A 24,744-nucleotide genomic window follows, 5' to 3' on the forward strand; every position below is an offset into this window, starting at 1 on the left:
TGGAGACATAGAACTGCGTGTTATAACCATTGTTTACTTTAATAAGAGAAAAAAAAAAACATATTCCAATATGATGGAACGATTTAACAATTGATAACTGACCCAATTGCTTTCTGCAGGCCGATTGCCAACATTATGAAAGTTAATAATTAGGTGCCTGGTGCTAAAATTATGAACCTGGTGGTCGTCGCGTATGTGGTATAACCAATGATTTGCTATTAGTTATCTTACTGTCGAGGTGTTAAATATTTGTAAATAAAATATTACTATCCTTATAAAAATTACAATGAATAATAGTAACGTTATTAAAACGCCATTATCTGAATTTAATTGCAGACAATTAAGTGTTGACAGCAGACAGCGTGTACAAACGACGCGCGCGTACACATCTAGAGAGCAAACACTCAAACTGGTTTGTATCATCTCAAGTGCAGAACAAATAGATAACAGACAAACTAGATTTAAATTTGGAATTATAATTCGTTTCTTTTTATTCGCTATGTGAATTATATCGTATGTTAGGTTTCTAGTGCATTGTCCTTTGTTTTAATTAATTTCAGGTCTTTGTCCCCAGGTCAGTCATTCTCAGGTCTTTGTCCCCAGGTCAGTCATTCTCAGGTCTTTGTCCCCAGGTCAGTCATTCTCAGGTCTTTGTCCCCAGGTCAGTCATTCTCAGGTCTTTGTCCCCAGGTAAGTCATTCTCTTTTTGATCAATAATATTTAATCCAAATATGAGTTGTTGTTCAGTATTGATGATAATGAAATGTTTGGTTATTTGAGTCATTAAACAAACATGGTGGACGTATAAAAAAATGACATCAACTAGTAGAATGTCTCGGACTGATGAACGATGAATATTTTGGCTGAAGCTTACCTAGGACGTAACAACGAAAGTAATTTGACCAATCACAATCAATAAACTACACGAACTGTCCTTTGTGATTGGTTAATGTGTCAAAACAATCAAGATCACCTTGGTTAAGTTATGCGTTGCCTTGTGCGTACGTATGCTCTTGTGCTGCGTTGACTTTAGGCATGACGTAATCACATGTATGTAAACTTACTGTTAAAACTTAGTCAAGTAAAGTACATAGAATCAAAAACAAACAATGATTATTTAATAGTTTTGGAGATATTCGATTGCTTATCCATTTTATTTAAAATGCTGGTGAAAATTCTATGCATATAAAAAAACGTCATGCTAGTACTATAAAATAGTAATAGATGGCAAAACTTTATTTGTGTGATTTTAAGATTTTAAATCCAAGTTTTCGCTTTCACAAAAAATATATTCATTCAAAATATTTCAATGTTTTTGATCTCCTAAAAATATATTCTATTTGTTTATCTCTCGTTCACACTTCCAAAAATGTATTCTATTTTGTGCAACACACACTACTAATACAATGTAAAGCTTGGTTCCCACTAGGATGCAACGCAAAACTGCTTTACAATTGGAAATTATTCAAATGGAACTTAGACATTATTATCAAAATGTGGGTAAGGGTGACATTATTATCAAATGTGACAATGGGTAAGGGTGACATTATTATCAAATGTGACAATGGGTAAGGGCGACAACATTATCAAATGTGACAATATGTAAGGGTGAAATTATTTAACAAAATGTCGTCTGTCATATGCAATTAAACCAGGGTTGTAAAGTTGCAAATAAAATTTAAATGCACCACATTATCACATTAAAAATGTTGAACAATATTATTATAGTAAAAAAACATGATTTTACCCTGAGAGTTGATGTGTGTTTACAGAATACAATACATTGTATTATGAGCGGCACTAAATAATTTGGCATTTTCTATAGGAATATTTGTTACAAGTTACTGTGTACATTTCCACTAATAATGTATACAATGGAATATTACATATTATAAATTAATTAGCTTAAACTTTATTTTGGCAATAATCTATTGAGTTATAATAACAACGCAACTTAATATTTTGGCAAAGATAGTAAAGCACACTTTTTTCTGATATAGCACAGAATTGACGATCTGCAAATGAATATTATGCTGCCATTTACAATATTGGAACGCAAATTTCAAAAGATTCCTCTCAACGGAATGTTGATGCTAGAATGTTACATGGAAAATTAAATAAACTTTTTGTCTTCTAGACTTAATGAAATACTTAATGAAATACTTAATGAAATACTTATTCATTGAAGCCATACAATGTGTGTACATCGTTCAAACCATGTCTACTGCCCTCTATACAAGACCGCGTCACTTCAATGAACAAATCAAATTGATCTATCAATACAATAGTATAAAGCTCCATTGTCTACACTATCAAACTACAAACAAAAAGTGTTATGTGCCCAAATATGGTAGTGGTATGACATCATCATGTCCATATATGGGCACATCACATTTATTTGTCACATCAAGTTTGATAGTGTGGACAGAGCTTTAGTGGTTTAACGCATAAATAAAGCAATCCATAACAAATACAGTATGTTTAAATAAATATGATGTAGAGACCAGCTTTACATCTTAAGAGTTTCTATCAACCACATAGCATTCATCTTAATAAATATACAACAAGTTTGGAATGTCTATTGTGGATTAAGTGCATAGACTTCTATTAAATTCTGTCTACACCAGGGAGTTGTTATTAGACTCCCAACCCCCTGGTCTACACTATCAAAGTGTATTGACAAAAAAGTGTGATGTGCCCATATATGGTAGGGATATGCCCAAATATGGTAGTGATATGACATCATCATGTCCATATATAGCCATGTGTTTTAATAGCTGAGATGAATATAAATCAACTGCTATTAAATGTCTTATTGTAGCAAAATGCTGATTTTATCAAAACAAGTAATCCGTCGTTTCTTGTTTTTTTTCTCTATAAAAGTTCAACCAACAGCAAACGACAGTGTCAATTTATCATACAAGATTTGCATCAAATGAATTCAAAACCACAGTTGATGCAAATTTTTCACAGACTGAAAATTCAGTATACTTTTTCAATCAGTTGGAAAGTGTGAATCAGAGTGAACATTCATAAATAATACAGAGTTGACAGTTCAGGATAGAAAACTATTGGAACATAGTCATATAATCCAATCAGTAATTTATGCAATTTTTCTATAAAATTCTTCCTGTGTAATGAGTTTGCCTTTATTATTCCTCAGCCAAGGATCTGAAATCTGTTAAACTCATGTATTCTGGATCTTCGGTTTTTCCATCGTCATCTGCGGAATCAAACCCTGGATTGGTTCTTGCCAACACCAGCAGACAAGGAAGTTGATCTTGATGAATGGAGTAGTGATGAATCAGCCGAGGAAGATCTTCAAAATCTTTACCAAAACCCTGAAAAAAAAAATAGAAAATATTAAAACAATGCTTCATATGATTCGCACTTTACTTACTTACTATATCCTTATGGCTACAGGTGGAAGTATCAATGGTAAAAAATATCAACACTCTCAAACTTAATATGAGAAAAACATGTGATGTGCCCATAATAGTATGGACATGATGATGTCATATCATTACCATATTTGGGCACATCAATACCATATTTGGGCACATCACTACCATATTTGGGCACATCACTACCATATTTGGGCACATCACTACCATATTTGGGCACATCACTACCATATTTGGGCACATCACTACCATATTTGGGCACATCACTACCATATTTGGGCACATCACTACCATATTTGGGCACATCACTACCATATTTGGGCACATCACTACCATATTTGGGCACATCACTACCATATTTGGGCACATCACTACCATATTTGGGCACATCACTACCATATTTGTCAAACTAGTTTGATAGTGTAGATAGAGCAAATGTAATAAAAAAGCAGAAATGCAAAAAAAAAAAAAAATATACTGTACAGTATATTGTAGTGAGTTTACCTTGATGGTATAGCCTCCGTTCTTTGTCTTAACAATCAAATAGTTAGCCAGGCCACTCTTGTTAAAGGTCGTCTGAACTCTGATAGACAGTGCAAAACATCCTGGATGACTCTTACTTTCACGTACCATAAACGCACCTATGTTTTCTTGTGACAAAATATCTACAGCAATTTCCCTTGAACAAAAAAATTTCTGTTACTTATTTTATAAAATCAAAAAAAAAAAATATATAAGATACGATATCATAAAAAAATCAGGCAAAGAACATTAATTCTAAACCACCCGGTGATAAATTGAAATTTAATTAATTAATTTGAAACGATAAAGATGAGGAAATCTGTGAGAATTCTAAAATTTCAGAATAAAATTATACAATAAATTAAATCTATGGTATTCTAAATAATACATGTAAAAAATAACTTACTTAGGGATACCAGTCCTAAACCATGGAGCTTTACTTACTTAGGGATACCAGTCCTAAACCATGGAGCTTTACTTACTTAGGGATACCAGTCCTAAACCATGGAGCTTTACTTACTTAGGGATACCAGTCCTAAACCATGGAGCTTTACTTACTTAGGGATACCAGTCCTAAACCATGGAGCTTTACTTACTTAGGGATACCAGTCCTAAACCATGGAGCTTTACTTACTTAGGGATACCAGTCCTAAACCATGGAGCTTTACTTACTTAGGGATACCAGTTCTAAACCATGGAGCTTTTGCTAGTTCACCAGCAAACTTATTGCTGATATTTGAAGGAGGGTGTATCCTGATGATGAAAAAAGAAAGAATTATAATATTTGTAATATTATAAACATGATAATGAATTAGAAGGACATATGATAAATGAATTGTACCTTTTAATCTAACTTGTTTCCAAAAATGTTCATTTTAATAATAATAACTCATTTTTATAGCGCCAATAATCATTCTGACACCGTTCTACATTACGCTGGGTACAGCAGAGATGACAACACTCATTTTAATAAAAAGATTCTTTAAACATTTGGCTTTTTAGATGGGACACCGTACTATATCACTTGGACGTTTGTTCTTTATTATATATTTATAGTGTTATTTCATGTAATTGATAAAATCATAGTTAGTATTACCTTGGAGGTCTAGGTGGCACAACAGCAGTTTTTTTTTCATCTCTATATTTTCCGACCTCGACCTCGACCTTATGACCTATGTGACCCGGTGCTCGAACAGCCTTCCTGTTTGCTGGTTTTGGTGACCTCACTGCTTGGTTGTCATGAACTCCGTTCCCGGACATTGTACTGGAAGTTGTAGCGCTTGAAGTTGTACTTGAGCTACTTGACATGGAGTCAGATTTTAGGAATTTCGTTCTTGGAGCTGGAATTGGCTTTATGCGACCTGAACTCCTTTCATTTGAACTTTCTTTGACCTTCTCCGTTTTAACATTATTTGATAAGTTCATAGTACTTAAAGCATTGTTTTTTGGGGGTCGTGGCGGTGGTGGCGCTTTCCTTCTCGGTATAGGCTTAGGTAAACTTTTAAAATCTTTTACATTTGATTTGTCTGATTGTCTTTCTGGTTTTAAAGCTGTCTTAAAGTTTCCATTTTTATCAGATTTGTTTTGGAATCTTCCAATTAAATTCCCAACACTTTTATTGTCACTGTCACTATCGTCTGATGACCTTGATGAAATATCAATTTGACATTTAAGGGCTGCGCTGTGTTCCCGCTTTGGTGACCTTTGTTCCTTTGATGCCCTTTGACATTTAGGTTCAGATCCATACGATAGTTTTCCATTTTCAAACGATGGTGAATCTGACCTACTATAACGTAAAGTATCATCCAAGGAACATTCTCGTTCTAACATATCACGATAAACATCACGCGACCGCCTATTAACCCGACTCGGTGAACCGTGCAAAAAAGCTCGCGCAACACGCATCAACTCCTCATAGTCCTCATCTCGTTCAACCTCTTGTTCGTCATCGAGTGTAAACGCAATATTTTGTTCCCCGCTTAAATACTCATGGTCGTCCATCTCGTCGGAACTTTCTCCGTAAGCAAACAACGGAGGAGCAGAAGCGTCCTGCAAAAGAATTTTACCCCCTCTTTTAATTGACCTCTTATCGCGCAAGTCCGTTTCCCCAAGATTGCGTGGAGATTGTTCGTTCTGCAGTAAGATATGGCACCCAGAATTCATAGATTCAGGATTCACAGAAAGAGCATCTTTTGAAGACACCGCACCATATAAACTCCACTCATTTTTTACGTCAACTTCGTAGTAGGGCGCTGGAGGAAGTGGCCGTACACGATTTGTTTGACGTGAAACCTAAGAACAAAGAAAGATATCTGTAAGTTAAACACATCCAAATGAATAGGATCGTAACCTACAATCTGTTAAATTGTGTGAGAAATGTCTGTTAAAACGTTCATAAAACTTTATTGAATATTTTATGGAAGGCTAGAACGGGAAAAGAGCCAAAAACACACAAAATAATAACATAAACAGATAATATGTCTTAATGGAAAATGTGTTAAAAATATGTAAAATTAATTACATAACTTTTAAATCATACAAAAATCAAATCAAATTTCTAGGGATAGAAGTTATAGATAGAAAAATAATTACCATTTCTTGCTGAAAATCACAAGGCTCAACAGGTGGAGCAGTAGGGCTAACCTCCTCAGGATAACTAGGCAACGAATGTGACTGCTGATTGGCTGATTCTTGAGACTCCCTGTCCTGATTGGTTGGAAGAGACTGAGTGAATTGGGGGTCTGTCAAGTTGTCTGATGAGGTAGACTGCAAGTTTGGAAAAAGGGAAACCTCGGAGTCGTTACCCCAGGACAGAAGTTGGACGTTGTCAGGTAAATTTATGAACACAGATGAGTTATCAGGTGTTTTGGAGAATTTGGATTTCTTTGGTTTCTTCTGAAATGGAAAAATATTAACTTAGAAAACTCATAGCTCAAGAGTAATGAATGAAACATAATACAGCCCTCTTCCTATATACCAAACTGTACACATTAGTTGCATACATACATAATATAGTCCTCTTCCTATATACCAAATTGTACACTAAGTTGCATAAATACATAATATAGTCCTCTTCCTATATACCAAACTGTACACATTAGTTGCATACATACATAATATAGTCCTCTTCCTATATACCAAACTGTACACATTAGTTGCATACATACATAATATAGCCCTCTTCCTATATACCAAACTGTACACATTAGTTGCATACATACATAATGTAGCCCTCTTCCTATATACCAAACTGTACACATTAGTTGCATACATACATAATGTAGCCCTCTTCCTATATACCAAACTGTACACATTAGTTGCATACATACATAATATAGTCCTCTTCCTATATACCAAATTGTACACTAAGTTGCATAAATACATAATATAGTCCTCTTCCTATATACCAAACTGTACACATTAGTTGCATACATACATAATGTAGCCCTCTTCCTATATACCAAATTGTACACTAAGTTGCATACATACATAATAGTTGCAATAACATTCAACTACATTAATACTAGAATCTCTTTATAATCACAACATAACAATTTGCTGAAATAAATTCTGAAAATGAAAATGATATTTTGTTGCTGGTAACTATAACTATGACAAGTTGCGACTGTTTTTTTAAGCTCATTTAAAAATTCAAACCACATTGTTTTAGATGTACAGTCCGAGTAGGCCTGGGTTAGACATTTTGTAATTTAAAAATGAATTGTATTAACAATGTATTTATGTGTTCGAATTTAGTCTAAAGGCCCATTCACAATAGGACGATAAATATATAAGCATGCATTTTTTTTAACATAAAACAAAAGAAATTAGAAAGGGTTTTGTTCTAGGACTATAGGATAATCATTTATGCTGTCTTTGATAAAAATAATATTTTTAAAATTCCAATCAAATGACGTCATGATACATAAAAACAATAAAATCGTTGTATTGTCACAATATTATTGCTCTTACTAATCATGACGTCATTTGATTGGACGTGTGAAAATATAATTTTCATCAACGGAAGCATAGATAGTTATTCTATAGTTCTAGAATGAAAAGGTTTTATATTCTTTTATTTTATGTATGAAAAATGCAAATGATTGTCTATTATCGTCGATCGTTATCGTCCTAGTGTGAATGGGCCTTAATTTAGCTGTATGGGATTATACTCGAATATGGGATTATACAGGGGTCATATACAGTATACAGAACAATACTAACATTTGATTTTTTACAGTTAATAATTCATTGTATCTACTGGTATCTAGTATAGAATTTAAGAAACTTAAATGAACAAATTATATATAATTTAGAAGAAAGTCAAGGCCACAAAGATAATAATGTTTGGTATTATTATGAGTCAAAGGATTGTGGGTCATATGGTTTGCATCAAACCACAATATTTATAATATTTAATCAGTACTTAAAATGAATTAGGAGAAATTACCACAAATATTGACTTTTCTTCATATAAACAAAAACAAATATAGTTTTGATAAAAAAAATGGCTACCAACCAAATTGACCTAAAGAAAACTATGATGTAATTATTAAAAAAAGAAAAAAATGATATGGTTCGTTGACCTTTTGTTTAGGAACCATTGTCAACATTATTCTACTGCAGTTACTGCAGTATTACATTTTTTTATAACCTGGTTTATGTAATTATTTATTACAACAGTAATTGTTTCATAAACATCTTCATATGTTATCGTAGTATTAAAAAATGTAGTTACTGCAGTAACTGCAGTCAAATAGTTTTGACATGATCCATCAAGAATGTTTCCAGGATGAATAATAATATAATATAATTTTTGTCATTTTTTATTTTTGTATCCAGATTCTATTTAGGGAGGCATGATTACATGATTTCAAAAACATTTTCGCCAAACAGTTATACAAAACAACCTTATTGTTACACATTTTGAAAAATTGTGTAGCAAAAAATACAATACAAAACTATGTTTCTTGACTTAAAAATCAGTTTGATTAGCAATATCAGTCGAGACGCAGAGTGCTCAAATGACCGTTAAATCGCTAATTTTCCCCTGCGCATGCGCCATTTTTATACCAGGAAGTAGAAATTGTTTACACTTACCGACGAACCGCGATGAATTTTTGCATGGAAGAGCCTTCAGAAATCCAGTAAAATTTCACCAATCAGGAACCTAATTCACTTGCCAAATATGGTAAAGGCTTACCAAATATAGAAAGAATCTTCCCGCCGACATTTTTTCGTATAAAAGGACGGACATTTAAATCGGCGTCCATTTTTCGAAATTGTAGCTGTCGAGGGCTCACGTGAGGTAAGTTTTGATTCTGGTTTGTTTTGGTTTGAAACAAACCAGCCGATTTTTTCTTCACAAGCCAAAATTAATAACATTCTAGTATGTGTTCAATACACATATAATACGTATTCTGAGAAAGATTTGGCTCTGTTCATTCATGAGAACTATTAAAATTTAGTGCAAGTTGAGCAGTCACTTTTTTCGGGCCGCCGCCATCTTTGTATGTATTCCTTAGCTATATTGCTAAACAAAATTTTTGAATGAAATTTTTCCCTGGATTTGATTTTAAAACTTAAGCCAGACACAAGAAGTGAAGTTGCTATAAATCAAATCACATATAATAATAATGGTTTCATACTTGAAGACAACCATCTGTTTGTTACTAAGCAGACATAAAGGTCAATTTTGATTTTGTCAGATCTATAAATTGATGAGTTTGGGATGTTTTGGGAATTAGGAGAGATGCACACTAAGCAGGGTGTGTAAAGGTGTCATAATAATTTAAAAATTAATTATGAATATAGTTACTACAATTTTGCATCTGCCATCTCTAGTGAGGGCACTTCAGCTATGATTTAAAAGGGTAACATTATCATGAGCAAGGCTAGTTAGACCTATTCTCCATAGGCCTATTTACACTTCTGGTCTCTAGTTCGAAAAGAGAACTTCACAAAAAATAAGGGTTCCTTCGAATCGTACTTACAATTTGAATGTTGTCAGATTCTCTTCCAAACCCTCTAACCGCATCAGGTGCTAACAATGCTTGTTCTTTCAGTAAATCTTCAGGTTTCGTTTCGTTCTTTTTTCTCATACGTTCCTGAACTTTCTCATAAAATTCTTGTTCTTCCTTGTTTAATCCATCTACCAATTCAAAGAATTCTTTTTTTGTTGTCAATGTTGCATACGCAACCTTAAACGCTTTGCCCAGCACTGCGTTTAGCTCCTCAGCCTATAAAGAAATTGAAATTTATGAGATATGAATTAATAAACTGCAATATGGAAGAATTCAGTGTTTATGAGTTTATATAATCCTTTGTAAGCTTTGATAAATTTGAGATAAACTGGTACAATCTATAATCTAATGTAGATACATGTATTTGAATACAACATGTACTACAAATAATTGAGTTAAGTGTTATCACAGATATTATAGCTTAGACTTAAGTACCATCGTAAGTACTTTTTCATAACTGTTGTAAACACATAAACACAACTGTGGCAGAATAGATACAGTAAGTGCTACTGTAAATGTAATAAGTAAATTCTTATACTTGGGACCATACCATACTGCAGTTACTGCAGTAAACTACCTTTCTTTAACCTTTTATGTAATTATTTTAGCAAGCTTGTTTTGGTAATCATACAAACTGACTTCATAAACAAACATAAATCATACATTATATTGCAGTAAACAATGTAGTACTGCAGTAACGGCAGTACAGTAGATTGAACATTTTGAAATTAAATATTTAATATTTTTGATAGTAGACCAACTTGGACTTATGCTAAATAAATTGTATAGATGTTGGTTCTATTATTGTTGGAATATTCCCATTTTAGTCTAATTACAATTACTTCAGGAATTATGATTTTCTATGTCAAGAAAATAATAAACTTCTGGTTAAACTCATTCACAAAATTTACCTACAACTTAATGAAAAGAATTGGCATAAAAAAAAGCCAGCAAAAACAATTGTTTCATGAAAATACAACAACAAACATTAGTAGTATTGGATATAACTGATACTTTGGGACTTAATTGAACACAACTTACATAAATACAGCAAACTGAATATTTAAAACTTCTCAAATATTAGAAACAACAGTGCAGTAACCAAACCATCTTAACCAGCAATATCCTATGCACGTTGTATTAAGAGCTTACTTAAGCAACTGTCTACTACCAGCTAGCTGGACTTTCTTCATATTGTGGTAACTCACAGTACAGTATTGTCCCTGGAACAGGATTGCGTTTGTACGACAGGAAGGAAAAAGGAAAATACTACAGTCTTAGTACTCGAAGATGTTTGCCAGGCTATAAGGCCGTTTCTGTAACCCTTTTATTCCTACTCCAGGAAAACTACAATACAAACAACTATACTATAATCTCTTTAAAGTTCCTACTTTAGACTCATTGGTAATGAGTAAGAGGTATCTAATTTGAGTCACTGGTGACTCTCCGCAAGCAATCTATGATTAATTTGAACTGTTTTATCATGTTTGCTTAAATCATAAGTTAACAACAGATGGTTCACATCATTTAAAACATAAACAATGATAATTAATAATCAATGATATTCTGAAAGATCTACTGTCTGTGAGTCACTTACTCAAAAGTCTAAGGATAAGGCGTCATGTTTAACAACCCGTATCATTCAGTAAAATCATTGTTATGCCGAAGATGCGACAATTTAAATTTAAGTAGGAACACTAAGATGGAACAGCTGTAATTAGAATTGAAGTAACTTTGTGTCTACAACATCAAACAAAAACAATATTTTCATTTGATGTAAAGTCAAGTCAACAATTTGCTTTGGAAACTACTTGAGACATGAATCAGAAGACAAACATAGAGAAAATAGACTTTATCAAACACTACTGATTACCTATTATCAAGTCAATATACTACTACTACTACAGTATTATCAAGTGCTGAGGAAACATTGTTGAAATAAGATCGATAACATCAGATAAACAAGTATTAATTAATATTCATTTTTTTAACAATATTATAAAGCTTATTTTTAAAATTTGAAATCATTGTTATGTCTTTGTTCATGATGAAGATCATTGACTCCCAATGCATTTTTAACCAGGATTATAAATAGGTACCTGGGATTGGTTGACTGTAATGTTACAATGAATGTGGACAGCTTCGCAGTAAGTGCTGTTTATATCTCACATTAATGTAATGGGTATTGTTAAAATTACATCATTTTTATATCCACTCAATCTAGTTTAAAGTAACCTTCTCTATTTATTGAGAGTGTAATGCATAAACTGAATATCCATGTATTCAAGATTTTATTTCTTTTCGCAATCTGAGGGATCATGTTAAAGTTATTCTACTGCAGTTACTGCAGTACCTAAATGTATTATTTTAGATTGTTTCAATTAAGATGTTTATGAAGCAATTTTTTTATTAAATTAAATTAAAAATTTTATTTTTTTATTTTTTTTATTTTATTATCCTGTATTTTTGTTGTTCTGTTATGTATTTTCATACAGATCTAATTAATTAATTAATTAATTGTTTACATTTTGTTTTGATGTTATGTGTTAGTATTAGGACTTTGTGGCTTATGTTATTTGTAATTTGGATGTCCTATAAATTGGCTGTACCATACTGATATAAAGGTGATTACTATGAATAAATAAATACTGCAGTAAACAGTGTCTACTGATATAAAGGTGATTACTATGAATAAATAAATACTGCAGTAAACAGTGTCTACTGTATCATATGTATGATTACCCTAAAAAATCTTGATAAATAATTGCATTTATAACAGGTTTTAAAGAGTAAACAGTTTACTGCAGTAACTGCAGTAAAATTTATTTTCACCGATCAAAGATTTTCTGAATTAGGAATGATTGTATGGTGCATTTTTTACAAATGTAAAAGCAACGCAAATGTAAGGGCAACGCAAATGTAAGGGCAACGCAAATGTAAGGGCAACGCAAATGTAAGGGCAACGCAAATGTAAGGGCAACGCAAATGTAAGGGCAACGCATAAGAATTTGGAATTACTGTTGATACTTCAAGTTCCATTTTAATATTGTAATTGTCATTCCACGACCTCAAGGTCATTCCACGACCTCAAGGTCATTTCCTATGTAATTAAACACTAGTTATTATTAATTATGCAGGGCAATAACAGATTTATAAAATGCAAGTTGTGTTATTAATATCAAGGGTCTTTATATTTGAATAGCAGTAACAATAACATGGGCTCATTAACAATCCTATGATATAATAATAATATTAAGGTACAGTATGTTTACACACAACACACATTTATTGATCAACCAAAGCAGAAATACAGATAATTAATATTGATTTCTATATATTAAATACAGACAAATGTTACTTAGAACAGCGAGATGTAAAATACATCTCCCTGTTTAGAACTATTCTCAACAAGCTCTTGAAAAAATCCATAAAAGCAGTAGCTGATAAACTACTTTAAAAATAGTAAAACTTTCGGCATGTTTCAAAACTGTATTAATAAATATTTAAACAAAACTAAATACACAAAATAAAATTTAAAATTGAGGAAAACTAGTGGAGTTCACTGAATCTCTATACTCACAGACTGTTACTGTATGACACTATTCCAACAAAGAGAATTCTACATTTAATACCTCACCATCTTCATCATATAACCATAATGATGTGTAGACATTATTTATACCGACATCATGGCTCTAAGTGTTTCATCATTAGATGCAATCAAGAATAATGGCACCTAGGCCTAGCAAAGAAGAGTAATTGCAGCTAGTCTGTGATGAGTACTTGACCTGACTGTGGTTATTTATAACGTTTGACTGCCTCGCCATGTGGTGGCAATATGTTATAGTGCTAACGATACCGCCGATACAATTGGACAATCATAATCGCTGAGCAGCGAAGGAGAGTCTGTACACAACACAATAATATTGATCACACACCTCCTAGTAAATAATGTAGAATAAGGAGAGTCTGTACACAACACAATAATAATTAATATTGATCACACACCTCCTGGAAAATAATGTAAAATAAAAATATATTTTATGCAGTATACCTGCCGAAGTTTACCGATTTCCATGCGGACCACAAATTTTCCATTTACTAATTTAACAAATGTTTCCACTTTTTTTTTTTAACAAAAAAATTATAAAAATTTCTACAAGAAACAAAAAAAAAACAAAAAAATACAAAAATTGAGTGAGTGAGTGGCCGAGCGGTTAAGACAGTGGAACCGTAATCACGTAGCCATAACATCGGCAGGGGTTCGAGGCTCACTCACTCCATGGTTCTGGTGGTAGAACGAGTCTTCTCGGATAAGGACTATAAACCGTAGGTCCAGTGTACACAACTTGCTCGTGTGCACTTTAAAGAACCTAGTACATCTTTCGAGACGAGTAGGGGGTTACCCCGGTGTATTAGTACATCACTGCCACTGATCACCAACTGGGCCCTCTGGGAGATCAGTCTTTGACTGAAGAGGTTACCCAGTATAAAGATAAAACAAACAAACAAACAAACAAATTTAAAAATAAAACAATTAAACAAAATAGACAATAAAATATATATCAAAATTTTAGAAAAAAATTAATTAAATAATAAATTGAGACAAAAGCAAATAAATAATGAATAGAATACATCAAACAACTGTTTCTATAAAATTTCTCAAAAAAAGAACTTAAATGTTTTATATTTGATTATTAAAATATTTATGTAGTCTTTGTTTCAGAAATAAAATAAATGAATATTCATGAGAATTCTACAACTATCATTTGCTGGTTTTTTGTTGTTGCGATAACTGTACTTTATCAAGGTTTTCTAAATACAATTTGTTTTCATTTCGTTTAACAAAGAACAACTGCAAACGACAGTATAGTCCCTGGTGGACCATTCTAATATTAATCATTTTAAACAAAGGTTTTGCACAATCAAATGTGGTCTGTAGAATATGTAATAATAATAATTAGTATTATCCAATATCTACTATTGACAATCATTCTTGTAATGCGCAGTATTATAGTAATTAAAAAATCTTATTTTACAATTTCTAGTAATATAATAATCATCATTCTTATAGCACTTAATGCACAAAGTCAAAGTGCTTCACATTATTACCCCGGCCATTTTTGGATCAAACATATGGAAACATTGTAACATAATGTTGCAACCTTAGTGACCTTAATACCAGGTACACATTTGTACACCTGGGTGGAGAGAGGCAAACGTAAGAATAAAGAAAGTCTCCGGCCTACGGATACAAGCAATGCGATGAGCATTGGATTTGAACCTTAACTTCACAATAAATAGTCCAACATCGAACACACTGAGCCACACACCCTCATATTAATAATTAATTAGTTTTGTTAAGTAATTAGTCCTTATTAAATCTATCTTCTAATCTTGTTAAAGTGCTGTATAGGAAACCAAAAGTATATTAAAAGTTAAACATACTGTATGTCTTACAGAAGAAGTACAAAGGTAAAATTAGGAAAGTAAGTCCAAATACAACCGGTATTGATTACAAATTAAACCACAATCAGATCATAATTAAACTCTTGACCTTCTTACACAATTTATTTTATAAAAAAAACCAAAAAAAATTACTATATGGCGCAATGACAAACTCCTACAATAATTACAGAATTTAAAATCCTTAATTCCTGACCATATTTGGTAAGTTCAGAATCATTAGCATTAAAACTGTAATATCCTGTAAGGAACAAATTTGGTGATTTATTCTCAAAATCAAACAATATCTGAATTATAATTTATAGACATTTTTTTAAGATCATTCTTATCAACTAGGATCTGTTGTGGTTAATCATATTATTTTAAAATTAATATTTTAGTATTTTACTATTTTTAGTTAGTACTACTTTTTCCTATAGTCTATACCTCCCACATGTTTACTGAATGAATTTAGTAAACTTTGATTCTTTGTATTTTAGTAGATTTTCTTTATAAACTATATTCTTTGTACTTTGCAAATTGCTCATTTTATATTTTCATATTGATGTCAATTTGTTAATAATACTATTAAATACATCCTTTATCTTATTTATTTTTAACTCCCACTTATTTCCCTACAATAATCTGTCTTCTTATTTGTTAAAGGGGATATGAGTGTTTAAAACGGAAAGTCTACAGCAGTTGTATGTATTGGATAAATATGGCTTAAAAGGACTACTTTTGTCGCCAACATCCAATGCACGATGACACATAATAAATATTAACGAATATTATTAACTCAATTTAATGAACATTACCTATTATTACTTTGAAAGTTGATGATTTTTTTTTCAATCATGTAATAAATTTATGCAGTAATTTCAGTTGTTATGAGCTTTTATAGGAAGTGACAGTATCATGGTCATGGATTTGGACCCCGGATCCTGGAAAACCTACTAAGCTACTGCGCCACTTCTTTTTTTTCAATAGAGGACCAATTTCTGTAGGGAGCATGTAAAAATGATTCTACTGCAGTAACTACAATTTGTTTACATTAATATAAACTGATTACTGCAGTAACTGGCTCATGAACTACATTGAAACAAACTAAACTCAAATGTTATTCCTGTAAAAAATGTACTTGCAGTAACTACATTTGATCCGTTATTAGCAATACACTTGCCTTACCTGAAATCTTTCTTCTGTACAGAAAACGTGACAGTACTGCAGACCAACCGGGCCTTTTGGATTACGAGCAAGAAACGCAAACTGGTGGTTGTCCGGTTCGCACGTCGAGTATGAAATCCTTTTCAATGCATGCGCCATAAGAACAACCTGTTAAAGAAATTAAGAATGTTTACAAACCATTCTTCCTTCACTTTTTAAACTGAGTCATAAAAAATGAAAGATTTCTTTGGGATGGTAAAGTAATTATATTTGTTACGGTGAAAAATATTCAATGAAACATAAACCACAGATTACAATGTGAACCTGATTGACGATAAACAGTTTCATTTCATTTAAAAAAACATTTATTGCCGTTGACAATGCTTCTGTAAAGTTACGAAAAACCCTAAACATTGAGAAAACCATCTGTAATAATACTACTATTGGGAAAAAAGGGTAATTTCCACTTCTTGTTAATATAGAACAATAAATAAAGTTAAAAAAGGGGGAAAAAAGAAATTAATATCATAATTTAAAGTTAAAATCCAAGGAATTATCTATTAAAAAAAATATATAATTTTTTTAAAATAAGGGAGCACAATGAGAAAAAAAAAATTACAGAAATCAGATGCGATATGTACAGTATTGTTGATTATACAAGATAAAAATACTCACAAGAAACTATACTAGTATAACGTATTTAATAATTATAGTAACAAACAAACAATATATTTTAACATGATTTAGAAAAACATAAAAATATACCTACGTTTGTACACAAACACTAATAGAATTCCAGTGACCAAAAGTATGATCAAAGAGGGTTAAAATAAATTTAAACTAAGTTTGATTGAAATATATACAATTAAATATTGTAGGAAGTTACTACGTAATGACCAACACAATTAGAGACAGCCCACCAAACCTATGACGACAGGATCTAACCCAGTTTAAACCACAACAAAGCAATTAGAGATTATAATAGTATAATTATTGGGATCAAAGCAGATAAAAGATGAATAAAAAGAATAAATGAGTTGTAAAAGAATTCATTTTATAGCGATTAGTTTATTGAAATTAAAATGAGGATGCTGGCGTATTCAAAGTACAGTATAGTGTATTGAGTAATTTACTGTATTTTAAAATCAATGGTAAGATAGGATGATGAGATGATTATGATGATGAGATGATTATGATGATGATAATGATTATGATGATGATAATGATTATGATGATGATAATGATTATGATGATGATAATGATTATGATGATGATAATGATTATGATGATGATAATGATTGTAAAATCAACATACTGTATATGATTTTATTACAATAACGTATGATATAAATTTTTTTCAATGACAGACGTTTACGAAGCAGCCATTGCAATAAACAGTAATGATTACCCAATAACTAACAGCTTGCTAATTGAAAATGTAGTTACTGCAGCAACTGCAGTATAATAATGTTGACATGGTCCATATAAACCACAACCTATACAACTACAGTATACTGTAGTAAAATGATTAGTTATCCATAATAAGCAAAACAATATAAAAATGTGGCGATTCAATTACCTACGTGACAACAATCACACAAACAATATTATTACAGCATCACAATTGGCATACTGTACATGTGTAAGATTGGCACAGAGCTACAATAAGGATATAGGAACAGTTCAACCACTCAACTTAACCCATACTTTAATATCCATAAAATCACAAGACAGTTAATCGTAAAAATCTTTACCTAAACAAATAATTTTGTTAATGTGTACACACTACACGGACCTTAATATGTTTAAATTCATTTTTAAAATCTTGGAAACAAATACAAACCAAGGCAAAACTACAGTGTATTAATAATTATACGTATCTAACACATTAAGTTCGTGAAACAGAACGGTATGATGGAGACTGCCATCCATAAGCTCCAATATGCCGTTGTCAACTTGCTTCGTATTAACTCACTGTATAAGACGTTGTGAAAACCGGTAAATTGCCAACAAAAACTTAAAATCATGAGGTTCAAATTTTTATTGTTGAACTTTCACCAGAAAACCAAAAATAAATGTAAGAATATTGAAATAAATTTGTTGACAGAGAAGCAATAATTATGAAAAAAAAGAAAGGAAAACAGAAAAATACTAAAACTAAACTCGGTACTAAAACATTCTGGTAGGATAATTGTCAAAACAAAAACGTTCATAAACAAACTTACATCACGTCAGTAATATCCATCTTAACCACTATATCACAAAAACATAAATTTTACGAGATAATATACACAACTCTACCACGTCCGGGAGACAGCAATATATAAATGCAATCTACAGAAAGTTAGGCTTAGCTGAACAGTAGCATGACCTTGGATATTGTCAAGGAGATCGTTGGCCTAGCTTGTATTAGCTGTATCTTGCCACCAAAGGGATCAAATAAGCCTACAATTATCATTTAACAGGAAACTGCTGGAAATCGTGGGGTAAACGTTAAAACGTGTCAACTATAAAGTACGATTCCTTAAATTAGTACCAAATTTTAAATATTTAAAATTATTTTATTGTGTGGAGTGTTTACTGTTTCTAATTAGCAAATTGGCAAACCAGTATACACAGTTAATAAGTAGTAATACAGGTAATGGCAGTGATAGTGAAATAATTAAAAACAAATGATTAGAAAGTTTACTCAATATTAAACATTTATTCAGTTATTATAACATTAATTTTTCTAAAATAAGCAAGTTTATTTAAAAATAAATAAAAATCATAATAAAACATCCTGATACAGTAGTTGTAGTATTTGATTATTAAATGTTTCCTTAAAATGTAATAAATATTTATTTTTTAATGTCTGTTAATTCAACAACAAGGTCCATTAAAGAATATCTTTTATTATTGTACAGTATATCTCAGATGGTAACCTAATTAATTAAGATACTGTATTCTTGTTTTTGTTGTTTTTTAATATAATGTCTGTAACGGTTAATTAAGATTAAGTGTTGTATTATTATTATTTTTATAATGTAAAGAGGGACTAACAGCGACAGGCCCATTGGCCCTTTTGTAGTCTCGACTATATATATTATATGCCAACCATTGTTATGATTTAAAATTTTTGGTCAATAAATGTTTCTTGAATTGAATTGAACATTTGATGAATAGTTTATATTAATTAACCAATACAGAAATTTGTGTAAAAATAAATAAATAATTGAAAATACAAAAATGTCTATACAGTTGTTACAAAAATATGCTGATAATTACAGAGGGCAGCAGACACCATGTACCAAAATATTGCATTGTAGACTTACATTGTGGAGAACATTGATGATACAGTAAATAATAAATAAAAAAGCAAACTTGTTATTATTTATTAAAGTTCCACAAATAATACATATTATTCTTTATATTATTTATATCATTAAAAACATATAAATTGCTTACCAATAATTAAAAAATCCATGATTAAGTCTTTATTGTATTAATTATTATTAAGTACGGTATGTAATATAAATTTAAATTTGGATTTCAATCAATATATATATACTGTGTGTTAAAAAGCAAGAAATAATATTAAGAATAAGTGTTCAGTAATATTTTAGAAATAATTATTTATTGTAAACTTACCTTTTTATTATTTTAGTTGAATAATATCCAAAGTATTATGTACAGCTAATATACAGAAGGAAAAGGAAAAACTTGCAGTGCATGTATGCTGGTATCTAAGACTGAACTATTGTGCTTTAGTAGTGACTTACCTTCTCATTGGCGACTTGCTAGATGAAATACAACTGTACACTGGTATCTAAGACTGAACTATTGTGCTTTAGTAGTGACTTACCTTCTCATTGGCGACTTGCTAGATGAAATACAACTGTACACTGGTATCTAAGACTGAACTATTGTGCTTTAGTAGTGACTTACCTTCTCATTGGCGACTTGCTAGATGAAATACAACTGTACACTGGTATCTAAGACTGAACTATTGTGCTTTAGTAGTGACTTACCTTCTCATTGGCGACTTGCTAGATGAAATACAACTGTACGCTGGTATCTAAGACTGAACTATTGTGCTTTAGTAGTGACTTACCTTCTCATTGGCGACTTGCTAGATGAAATACAACTGTATGCTGGTATCTAAGACTGAACTATTGTGCTTTAGTAGTGACTTACCTTCTCATTGGCGACTTGCTAGATGAAATACAACTGTACGCTGGTATCTAAGACTGAACTATTGTGCTTTAGTAGTGACTTACCTTCTCATTGGCGACTTGCTAGATGAAATACAACTGTATGCTGGTATCTAAGACCGAACTATTGTGCTTTAGTAGTGACTTACCTTCTCATTGGCGACTTGCTAGATGAAATACAACTGTACGCTGGTATCTAAGACTGAACTATTGTGCTTTAGTAGTGACTTACCTTCTCATTGGCGACTTGCTAGATGAAATACAACTGTATGCTGGTATCTAAGACCGAACTATTGTGCTTTAGTAGTGACTTACCTTCTCATTGGCGACTTGCTAGATGAAATACAACTGTATGCTGGTATCTAAGACTGAACTATTCTGCTTTAGTTGTGACTTACCTTCTCATTGGCGACTTGGCAGACCTTGATCCCTGAGAGTGCAATGACGAGTTGGACAGCTTTGGCATTTTTTTTATTCTGATGAAAAAAAGGACAATGAACAACTACAGTATTAAAGAGTTTAAGATTAAATACCATTCACACAAAAATACAAGGGTACACTTAAGACAATGTACACTAGAACAATTGGCATTTCATTAAAAAAATAGATTTTAATTTATACTAAATCTCTATATTTATGATATTCAAATTTTAAAACTTTTGAAGATTTTGAAAATTCACCTAGTTTTATTCATTTTTTACATTCAATGCTTCAATGCTGTATATTGCATACATGGGTCAATGTATTATAGTATATTTATTTATTCAACATTTATATTATTTTTTGAATTGATGTTAATAAAGACAAACTAATTCAGTGTTGTAAGTGCCACATTGAAAAAAAAATAATCTCTAAATATTCTGGAAAACAAGAAAATTTGAGTCAGGAGGCCAAGACTTCGACTTGGGATACAAGACAAATGTTGTTTATTAGTTTAGAATGTATGTAGATAATACTATACATATTCTGTACTGAAAAGTGACGTGCTAATTTAAAAACAATGTCTACAATATTATTGGCAAATTATTAACAAAATATTATTCAAAGTAATCTCAGAAATTACACCCTCATGCATTCCTCGATGACGGAAATTCAGTTTCCTGGTAACCAACCAATCATAAATCCATTGGAATCTGCTATGTGTGACAATGAAGTTGTCTATCAATACTGTAGTATACAAAACTACAATTGATTTCAACAAGCAATTAATACACTGTTATTAGACACTTTAAGCGGATAAATGGCAATATAATTAACATTGCTAACGTATTGATCATATTATTGTTAAATTTGATTTGCATACGTAAGGAGGATTTAGTATGGTTCACCACTTGTTATTCTGTCTTTTGAATTTTTATGGAAACATATTGAATGTATTAATTTGATGAATTTGTTTTGTGTATTTTAGTTTTGTAAATGTATGTTTTATGTGGAATTACAAAAAAGGTAATTTCTCTCCTAAAGTACAGGTACTTTAAAAATGAAAAGTAGAATTACTTTCTCTCCTAAATTCAGAAATTGAAAAAGATAATTGTTAATGTTAAAAAAGCATTTGAATTCTTTTAAACATACGCAACATTAAATTGCTGACTGCCAGGTTATTTAGTGTACTATGTGTAAACTTTTATGTTTGTCTGTTAATATTGTCAATAATTAAAGGTTTATAGTAAATTTTGTATGTACATGTAGTATGATACTCCAATTTAATTAAAATTTTATTAATAATAATTTGTCTTTTGTATAGCGGTTAACCAAAGTAAATTTTCTCTAAAGAGCTACGACCACAAGGCTCGAAACAAGGTGGAAATTATGTCATTTAATATGCGAAAGAAATGGGTTTTCAGCAATTGTTTGAAGATGTCAATAGAACATTGGGGTTTTAAAATAATTTTCTTTAAACAAAATGAAACACAGTGACACAACAGACAAATATAATATATTGAAACTTTACCTTATATTTACTCATTTCTTTCTGTAGATAATTTGCCCTGTTGTCATCAGATATATGCATCACAGGAAAACTAGTTACGTACTAATTAAATTAAAAAAGAAGACAACATTTTAAATGAAATGAAAGTATAAAGTAAGCAATGTACTATTAAACTTTATGTGACAATAATGTGATGTGCCCATATATGGACATGATGATGTTATATCACTACCATATTTGGGCATCACTACCATATTTGGGCACATCACACTTTTGTTTTCAAACTAGTTGTATAGTGTAGACAGAGCTTTAGAAGTAACAGTTGACATGTTAATATTTAATTAGCAGCATTAAAGGAGGTCACCTAATTAATGTTGTTACTATGGGAAACAGGATACGAAAGATATCCTATGTTCCCTGAACATGTGATCTAAATTGACCAATCACTGATGATTATTAATTAAAACTTGAAAAAGAAAATGAATACTGAATATTTTGACCTTTGTGGATATTACAATTTTATAAATGATTAAAAAAAAATTTTTTTTGAAGAAATGAAATAATTATACAGCAAATTAGCACAATTTAAACTAGTAAGTTTAAGTAAAATGTTTACTAATTTGTTTATCAGTAATTGCATAAAAAATCCCTGTCTACACTATATGAAACTAGTTTGACAAAAAAAGTGTGATGTGCACATAAAGTTTGATAGTGTAGACAGACCTTAAAGGATCGGAATATCATGAATAATGAAAAAATATTTGAATGATGTAATGGACAATAGTATGAATGAATAAATGCTAATTTTTTTAAATAATAACAATCACTTAAGAAAATGAAAAGTTTAATTATTAACCAACCATAAATATTTGGTTGATATTAGTATAAAATGAAACCGTTGTACAATCAATGGACGTACATTGCTGCTGCCAATGGTTACCATGCAAATGAGGTAATTGAAGCCTGGTGGTCATGCTGAGAGTTGAACTTGCTTAATGTGGCGAGTGTCAAGACTGTCGTCAAATGTTTTCATTACCTTCAAGTCACGCTTAATATTCATGGGTCAAGTGCTATTTTTTGAAAAACTTCTTTTCAACAAGGATTTCATTTTATAATTGAAACGATCATGTGGCAATTAATTAGTTCGTTTTAAATTATAAATTAATTATACAAAACTACTGCCAAACTGTACACATCATTTGAACAAAATTAATTTAAATTATAATTAAAAGGCTCTAGCATAGGCTAGCCTGATTTTTAATTAATAATAAACAAATTATCAAATTATTAAATAATAATATTTATCTAAAAAAAAGTATTAAATCATTGAAATAATTATCATCATCTTTTTAAAACTTGTACTAAAATACATAATAATTATATCTTCAAAATTAAAAAATGTACCTTAGCAAATCTTTGAATTGCTTTAGTGCCATTATCAATATTTTCTCCTTCTTCTCCATCGTCCCCGCCTCCTTCAGTCTTCCTTGACTGCTGAGCCAAGTCAATTGGACTCCGTTCAGGCTGGGCTGCTGCTCCACTAAAACTTTGAGGTAGTTTTTGTTGTAAATGTTCACGCCTCTCCTGAAATAAAGTAAGCTCAACAGTTCGCTTCTCCTTCTTCTTTGACTTGTTTGAAAACATGACGACAATCAAATAAAAGGACAGATGTAATATGAAACAGAATATCTCAGTCTTTTATTTCATCGCCATTCTTCTTTTCTTAAAAAATCTTGTGAAAGTTCTTATATCATGCTCAACTCTCTCAAGTCTCACGTCGTGTTTGTTGACATCGGATACTTCCGGTGCTCTACTTACTTTTTGCTGATGATCCGTGCGTTAAAAAATGTCAACCTAAAATCGTTTATAAATCAATTTCAATTAGTTAAAATTATGGATTAACATTAAATAATTAAAAAAAAAACAACACAAATAAATTATTTTCAGTTTGAAATCTATTCTTCCTCATTGTTTTAAAATAAACATTTCGAAATTATAATTCCACACAAAATCAGTTTAGGAAGACATTAAAAAATTGAAGACATTAACAGAAATAGTAC

The 24,744-nt window shown here is 31.1% G+C and overlaps 1 protein-coding gene across 3 annotated transcripts; it reads right to left on the bottom strand.

The window, feature by feature from the left end:
- Positions 1-1,141: 1,141 nt before the first annotated feature.
- LOC140044433 (uncharacterized) lies at positions 1,142-21,233 on the bottom strand. 3 transcript variants are annotated; one of them, XM_072088938.1, is made up of 8 exons: positions 21,153-21,233; positions 16,583-16,729; positions 9,920-10,165; positions 6,519-6,821; positions 5,023-6,218; positions 4,599-4,679; positions 3,909-4,083; positions 1,142-3,341 (listed from the first exon to the last, which is right to left on the bottom strand). In XM_072088938.1, exons 2-8 carry the CDS (start codon positions 16,718-16,720, stop codon positions 3,153-3,155), a joined length of 2,328 nt encoding a protein of 775 aa, XP_071945039.1. In that variant the 5' UTR covers positions 16,721-16,729; positions 21,153-21,233; the 3' UTR covers positions 1,142-3,152. The 3 variants fall into 3 exon arrangements, with proteins under 3 accessions (XP_071945039.1, XP_071945037.1, XP_071945038.1); XM_072088936.1 differs by lacking the exon at positions 21,153-21,233 and adding an exon at positions 18,787-18,870; XM_072088937.1 differs by lacking the exon at positions 21,153-21,233 and adding an exon at positions 17,331-17,376.
- Positions 21,234-24,744: the final 3,511 nt, after the last annotated feature.

Source organism: Antedon mediterranea, chromosome 3, assembly GCF_964355755.1.
Source record: "Antedon mediterranea chromosome 3, ecAntMedi1.1, whole genome shotgun sequence".
NCBI lineage: Eukaryota > Metazoa > Echinodermata > Crinoidea > Comatulida > Antedonidae > Antedon > Antedon mediterranea.